The 7,783-nt window shown below is 27.9% G+C and overlaps 1 protein-coding gene across 1 annotated transcript; it reads left to right on the top strand.

The window, feature by feature from the left end:
- Positions 1 to 5,843: 5,843 nt before the first annotated feature.
- Positions 5,844 to 7,303, top strand: LOC130811447 (auxin-binding protein ABP19b-like). Its single transcript, XM_057677772.1, has one exon. It carries the CDS (start codon positions 5,894 to 5,896, stop codon positions 6,530 to 6,532), a length of 639 nt encoding a protein of 212 aa, XP_057533755.1. The 5' UTR covers positions 5,844 to 5,893; the 3' UTR covers positions 6,533 to 7,303.
- The last annotated feature ends 480 nt before the right edge of the window (positions 7,304 to 7,783 follow it).

Genomic DNA, 7,783 nt, shown 5'->3' with positions numbered 1-7,783 from the left:
GGACGGCGAGAGGTGATGTGGACTCTTATTTGGCCATGTCTCTTGTTGTTGATTATGATGGTTTTGATGTTCTTGAATATTGGAAGGGACAGTCTACCTCTTATCCAACACTCGCACTAATGGCTAGAGATATTCTAGCCATTCCAATTACTTCTGTTGCATCTGAATCTGCTTTTAGTGTTGGTGGTCGGATCCTTAACAAATTGAGATCTTCTTTGTTACCAAAAAATGTTGAAATTTTGGTGACAACGCGAAATTGGCTATTTGGGTTTGAACCCGAGGAAAATGCGAAGGAGATATTAAGTGTTATTGAGGAAAATAACACTGATCATGATGATAATGCTTCAGGTAAGTGTAGTGCTCTATGAAGATTTTTTTCTTGTAATTGGGTTTTTTACCAAATTATCATATCTGAGCGCCCAATTTATATTTTATAACTAATTTATATTTTTTTTATTTTATTTATTATAACTTTCTGTCGTTTTTCCATCTCATGCTCTTAATCATAATACTCAGTATCTGAAAGTTGTTACTTTTATATGATCTTAAGGTACACTAAGTTTGGTGGAGCAGTTCCTTACAGATTATTGAAAGGCAGTGTCGCATTGAGGACTAGGAGCAGGAGATCTAAGGTGGTGATGGAAGAGGAGGAAGAAGATGAAAGTGATGAAATGAGTTATACTTCTGAGAAAATTAAAGAAAAGTGATGAAATGAGTTATACTTTTGCAATTTCTTATGCATAACTAAAATTTGGAAAAGACTTTTTGTGTAGTTAGGATTATTGATGTTTATATTATTGGTAGGGAAAAAAATGTAATGGATCTATTTTAAATTTCGTCTAAACTATTAAATGAAATGAAAGTGGTTTATCAATTTCATAGGTTAATATTTTGTATTGGTTTATATTGTTATATGTTGATTTTAATACAGTATTAATTAGTCAGCAAATTAACCTGAACTTGGTAATTATATTGGTTGCAAAGTATGAACTATGTTTATGCAATTTTGCAATTTCTGAGTTTTGTAAAATTTATACTTAATTTTTTAGAAAAGAAAAAGGCTTTACTAAATTACTGAGTTAATATATATTAACTTATAATTTATATATTTATTTTATAAAAATTTATATTTAATTTAATTTTTATCATATAGAAATAATATAATTAAGTTTAATTTAATTATTTTATATAAAATTTTATTATATTTTGACAACTTAGAAGAATTATGTAGATAAGTTCGGTCCAAAACAGGTTCGGTACAAAACAGGTTCCAGGTTCGGTATAATACAGGTTCGGTACAATATAGATTCGGTCAAAAACGGTCGGTTAAAAACGGGTATTAAGCGGGTCGAAAACAGGTTTCGGTCTGAAAACAGGTTCGGTATCGGTCGGTCACAGTATGATAAAAACAGGTCGAAAACGGTTTTCGGTTTAAAACAGGTTCGGTACCGGTCGGTTTCGGTATGTGTAAAACAGGTCGGAAACGGTTTCGGTCACCATTCGGGTTCGGTAGCGGTCGGTATCTGGTCACTTGTATTCGGTCAAAAACGGGTTCGGTATCGGTCGGTAACAAGTCGGTAAAACAGGTTTCTGACCACATTTACAGCCCTAGCGAAGATGGTACTAAAGAAAAATTAAAGACCGGCTCATATAAACCTTTTGTACTGTTTATTTTTCAAGTTAAACTATTTCGTATGATATATGTAATTTTTTTTAAGTCTTGAAATTTTTTCAGTTAATGTAAGTTGTCTATTTTATGTAATTGATGTAGTTGGAGAAATTTTTTTAGTCATTGTAATAGGACAGGTGTTTAATTTTCCATCAAATTGAATTTTGTACTGTTTATTTTATGTAATTTGATTTCAGTTATCATTCCATAACAAATTGAATTTTCCCTTCACGGGAAAGTGTGATCAGATTTTGGGGGAAAACAATTACGGGAAAAGGGAGGAAACAGTTATAATTACTCTTTCTCATTAACTTTTTCAAAGTGTGACATTTTAGTGTTCTTCCTCCCACTTTAGTTTTGATGTAAAACTCAAATGTCTCTCTATTATGAATAGAAAGGAATAATTGATAATTTTAAGACTAAAATCCTTTAAAAAATTATGTTTCATAATTCATAATATATTATTTGATGGTCAAGATGGACCTCTTTAAGATTATAATTGATTTCTTTAAGTATATATTGGCTCGTTTAAGATAATGAGCTATAATTATTTATTATACATGTGATGACTTTTATATCATCCCTATAAGTTTTAAATTGATCATTTTTAAAATTGTTAATATATTATTGTCCACCCAAATTTTATAATTATTCACTTTACATACAAATAATCAATCAAAGTTTAAATTGATCACTTTAAGGTCAGAATTGAATACTTTAAAAATGTTATAATTGATTGATTTAAGGATATAATATATATTTGAAGTGAAAATTGATCACTCCGAAATCAAAAATGATCACTCTTAGGTAAATAATGAAAACATATCCTAGCCCGTATGTCTTTGGTTTCAATATGAGAAAGGATTTCTTAATAATTTGAGTTTAAATAGTAGCTCTAAAGTGTAATTTACTAGATAAATTCCCGTGTAAAGCACAAGTACAATAAATATTTACTGATATGATTATATTAACATTATTTTATAATATTAAATCATGTAGAATATAACCATAATCATTAAATATTTATATTTGTTATAATAATATAATTGTCAAAGTAAAGAAGTAATTTGTTATACAGTTATATATATTAAAACGTATATGTGAAACAATAGACAAAAAGAATACCATCAATCAATAAAAATTTATCAAATTGAATATCATTAAACTATATTGATGAAATCATAAAATTCAAGTACGCCAAGAAATGTTCGTCATTAGTTTTTATTAAATTTTAATTACTACAACTTTAACATGCAATAGAACACTGTATTTACTATTAAAAATTATTCTTTTTTTCCATCAATATAGATTTTAATTTCATTTGTAGATTTTTATCATGAATGATTAATTATTAAAAAATTTAAAATCAATCATAAAATATATAAACTGAATATAAAATACCACTATAATATAATTTTTGAGCATATGACTTAAGATTGTGCATATGAAAATAGATAACTAATATTTATTTTTTTGATTGGATCATTTCATTTTTGTTGACAGTTTAATGAACCAAGTTTAAATTTTATTTATAATTTGGGATAAAAAATTTTTTAAATATACATATGAAAATATAGTGTATCAATAGATCACATACATGTATAGTTAATCAACAAATATTTACATGTTTTAATGTCTTAATTGCTTCCTTAAATATGAAGTCAAGTATAAAAATTATTTATGTCAACAATAGAAAATTGGCGGAAAAATTTTTAATGAGAGTATCACACGTGTTCTAAGTCGTTTCTTCATTAGTATGTTTAATTTTATTTTTGTCATTTTTTTATTGGATCACTTCATTTTTAATAAAGGTTTAATAAACCAAGTTATAATTTTCTTTATGATTTGGAAAAACAAATTATAGGTTTACATAAAAAAGTATAGTGTATAAATAAATCACATATATTTATAGTCAATCAACAAATATTATATGTTTTAATGTGTTAATTGCTTCTTTAAATATGAAGTTAAGTATTAAAAATTTCAATGTCAATGATAGTATAATAGGAAGAAAAAACTTTTAATGAGTATGACACGTGTCTGAAGTTATTTTTTTATTATTATATTTTATTAATTGATTGATTGCTTTCTTAAATATAAAGTTAAATGTCAAAATTTTCCATATCAATGATAAAAATAGGGGGACAAATTTTAATAAGAGTGCAACTATCTAAGTATAATTATATTTGGAAAGAGCACCAGATAAGCTTAAGTGATATATTATATAGTGGTAGTATTTTGAATGAGACCTTGGAAAGAATGTTGAACATTGAAAGTCCACGAGATATGTTAAGTACTAAAACTGTAGACTTAACCAATATTTTAACCTACATTCAATGGGTTGACTACATCAACCCACATGACATGGCATGTGAGGTGACAGGTGTGGTGGCATTAAAATAGTGGAATAAATTAAATTTAATTTGTTTCTTAATTAGTGCCGTAGAACTACCATTATTAGTGATTAATGAAACAATAATAGTGCTTTGAAACTACATTTTATTTGAATCTAATTTTTAAAATAACAATATAATAATCTTGATTGTATTTAAAAATTTAATGAAATTCATACTGATCGAATCTCATAAAATGAATCCTTTACATTGGTGAGGATCAGAGGACTGAAAATTAAGCAGTTCAAGTAAAGTACTATGCATGTCTGACTTCTAAATCAGAATAGTCATCTCTTTTTTATGCCACCAAATAACAAAAGTAGCGCACTTTACCTGCATAGAATTATGTATATTACTACATAGGAGAAATTAAACTCTCCCATTAAATTCAGTATCCTCTTTTCATATTAATACCAAGTCTTAAGTACACTTCCACCTTAGCACCACATCATACACCAGTGCGCCACATCACCGGGATAGTTAACCCAACGGGTTAATAAAGTTTTTTGGGAAAAGACATTATATATCCATTAGATAAACTATCAATTTATAATAATATTAAGGATAAAAAGATTACATGTATTTATTATTCATTAACTATATGTCAAAAAAATATAAAATTATTTATTAAACTAATTATTAATTGATACCTCATGCAAATAAACTAATAGAGCAGTAAATGTAACTAAGTTCTTTATAAAATTGGTGAAATTTAATTGTTAATACGTTTGGATGCTCAATTGATTTTGTTTTTTGTGCTCAATATTCTCTCTATTCTTTACATTCTTTTTAGTTTGACTTTGGGGCATATAATCCACTACTTTGATTTCATGATTTGTACACATTAAACAAATGAAATAAATAGCACAATACTGTTGATGAAATATTTTTTAAAATTATTTATATAATGTTTTTTCAAAGAGTTTTTTCTAAAGAAAATATTGTATAAAGGTTAGTTTTTTTAAAAAATAATTAAAGGTGAAATTTTCAAAAGTAACCCACCTAATAATAGAATTTTAAAAGTAATTTTCCTAAACAATAATTAATAGTAGATTTTTTGATGTTCGTGGTTAAAGTATGGTCTTTAAATTTGTAAACAAGCTATAATAATAACTTATCCTAATGGTTAAAATTCTTTTTTCTTTATTCCTAGTGGAAAGGGGTTAATTTTCAGCATCTACAACGATCACTTCTTGGATCCCCATGTACATGATTCTCTTAAATTACGTCATACTTAAACCTCTATTGATGATTTTAATATGCTACAATTGTAGCGTTCTTTATACAACTATCTTACTATTAAACGTAATTTAAAATGTTATTTTACTAAATATTGACAATTGTTAAAAGTAGTGTATTTAACCTCGATAAACCAATTACGAAAAAAAATCTAGTTCAAAAGTTTTTCGATTTCACCTGGACACGGTTAAAGCATAAAAAGATTTAAAGGCAGCGATATAAATAATTTGAGTATTCTTATATAAAATAATTGGTTTCAGCCCTGTCATTCAAATTTAAAATTATGGCCCATCAATTATATATTTCTCCATAAGTTCAAATCAATTAAATATGTTAATTAATTTAGTCAATGAAAATAATCAATAATAAAATGATATATTTCATGTTAAACTTACTTTTAAATATAAAATAATCGACCAGTTGGCAGTGACGTATAATGTTTGAAGTCCAACATTAATTCCTTTCGTGTGAAGCAACACTACGAAAAATTCAATGGTCTGTCTGTATATAAACGAGGACATAGTTTCTCAAAAAGCACAACCAAACATACAAACTTATCCTAATTAATAAACTACAAGTAATTAATATTAATATGGCCCTCACGAAAATTCTATTAATTTTCTCTCTTCTTGTTTCCCTCAGTTCGGCATTCAGCACTAATATCCTTGATTTTTGTGTCGCAGATTATAATTTTCCTGTAACACCCGCAGGATATCCTTGTAAAAATCCTGCTAACCTTACAGTGGATGACTTTGTTTTCTCTGGTTTGGGTGTCCCCGGCAATACATCGAACGTATTTAAACTTGGCGTAAATCTAGCATTTGATTTCTCATTCCCAGCTTTAAATGGCCTAGGAATAGGCATAGGGAGGTTAGATATCGGTGTAGGTGGAGTTGTTCCATTACATTCACATAGAGCGACTGAAATATTATTATTGATGGAAGGCTCAATATTAACTGGTTTTATTGGATCAGATAACACTGCATACTATAAAACATTAAACAAAGGTGATATAATGGTATTCCCTGCTAGTTTGCTACATTTTCAGGTAAATGTGGGAAGTGTTCCTGCAGTTGCTTTTTCAAGTTTAAACAGTGCGAATCCTGGGTTCGAAAATGTTGTAACTTCTTTAGGAGGAAATGATCTTCCCACTGAAGTTATTAAAAGGATGAGTTTGTTAGATGCTTCTCAAATCCGCAAATTGAAGAAACTCTTTGGTGGCTCTAATTAATGCATTCACTTATGTTGGGTATTAATATTTATACATGCAATTTATTTTACGTACAATTGATGAATTAATTAATAAATAAGTACATCGATGAATGATTGTGCCTTTGTGAAAAAGAATAATTAGCATGCATTTTGTGTTGGGAATTTTTATTTACAGGTACTTTCTGCAACTGGAACCCAAAAAAATATGTACTGTGTAATGTGTTTGGGAATATTTACAAGGGTATTTTATTAGGAAAAACTTATTGTCACATTTTTCGAAAACATATGATAGTTGTCTTTTTTTATTTCAACGTTTAATTATTCACAAATTCTTCAAAGATTTCTTTAACATATGATAGTTGTCTTTTTTTAATTCAAGGTTTCATTATTCACAAATTCTCCAAAGAGACGGTCTCTTTGAGAGACGTGTCCCTTTGAACCGGCACATCTTATTATAAAAAATACATTAAACGTTTAAAAAAACACGCGCTTCTCTTTCCTGCCTTTTTCTTTAGCAAATTTTCATCCTTCATTTTTATTAAAAGGAAATTAAAGTCATTTAATGCCTTCGACAGAGAGAGGATCGCAGGAGTGAAATTATAACAGTAAAAAACATACGTTAAGATAAGTTGACTAGGGTTAAGATTGAGAATAAGCATAAGTTTTGAAGCTTCTGCATTGACATTTATTTCATCTATAATTTCCTCCATTGGTAGATATATAGCAGGCATTTGAACTAGCACAACAACATAACACAGAGTTTTTAGACTCTTATTTACATATTTTTTCGACAGTTCTATCCGTCACAAATCCTTTTTAACACTTGGTTTTAGACGTATTTTTTGTATCTAAAAATTATATTGTTTAATCGATACGTAAATGTGTCTAAATCGTGTTTTTGCGTCTTATGAAAACGAGTTTTAAACTTTGTTTTTAGACACATGGAAAGGTCTAAAAGGTTTTTAGACGGTTTTTAGTGTTGAAATAGCACATAATTTTTAGACGCATTTATACGTCTATAACGGTTTAAGACGCTATAATGCTTTGAAATACGTTTAGGTTTCAAACGCATTTATACATCTTTAATGGTTTTAGACAGCTTTATGCATTGAGATAATACATGAGTTTTTATAGCGTCTATTAGAGTTCCATTGAAAGTAAATTCATAGATATGTTCAAAATATTGCACTTGCTCGATATACCATATGCCACAAAAATCAAGAGTTACATTTGCATTTCCTTATACTACAACCAAGAGTACCATATGTTC

This window comes from Amaranthus tricolor, chromosome 4 (assembly GCF_026212465.1).
Source record: "Amaranthus tricolor cultivar Red isolate AtriRed21 chromosome 4, ASM2621246v1, whole genome shotgun sequence".
In the NCBI taxonomy this organism is placed as follows: domain Eukaryota; kingdom Viridiplantae; phylum Streptophyta; class Magnoliopsida; order Caryophyllales; family Amaranthaceae; genus Amaranthus; species Amaranthus tricolor.
Note: the sequence above shows the minus strand (reverse complement) of the source record. Positions and strands in the feature narration are given on the sequence as shown.

What these genes read in the sequence shown, in the direction of transcription:
- LOC130811447 (XM_057677772.1), top strand. Translation starts at nt 5,894, where the DNA reads ATGGCCCTCACGAAAATTCTATTAATTTTCTCTCTTCTTGTTTCCCTC.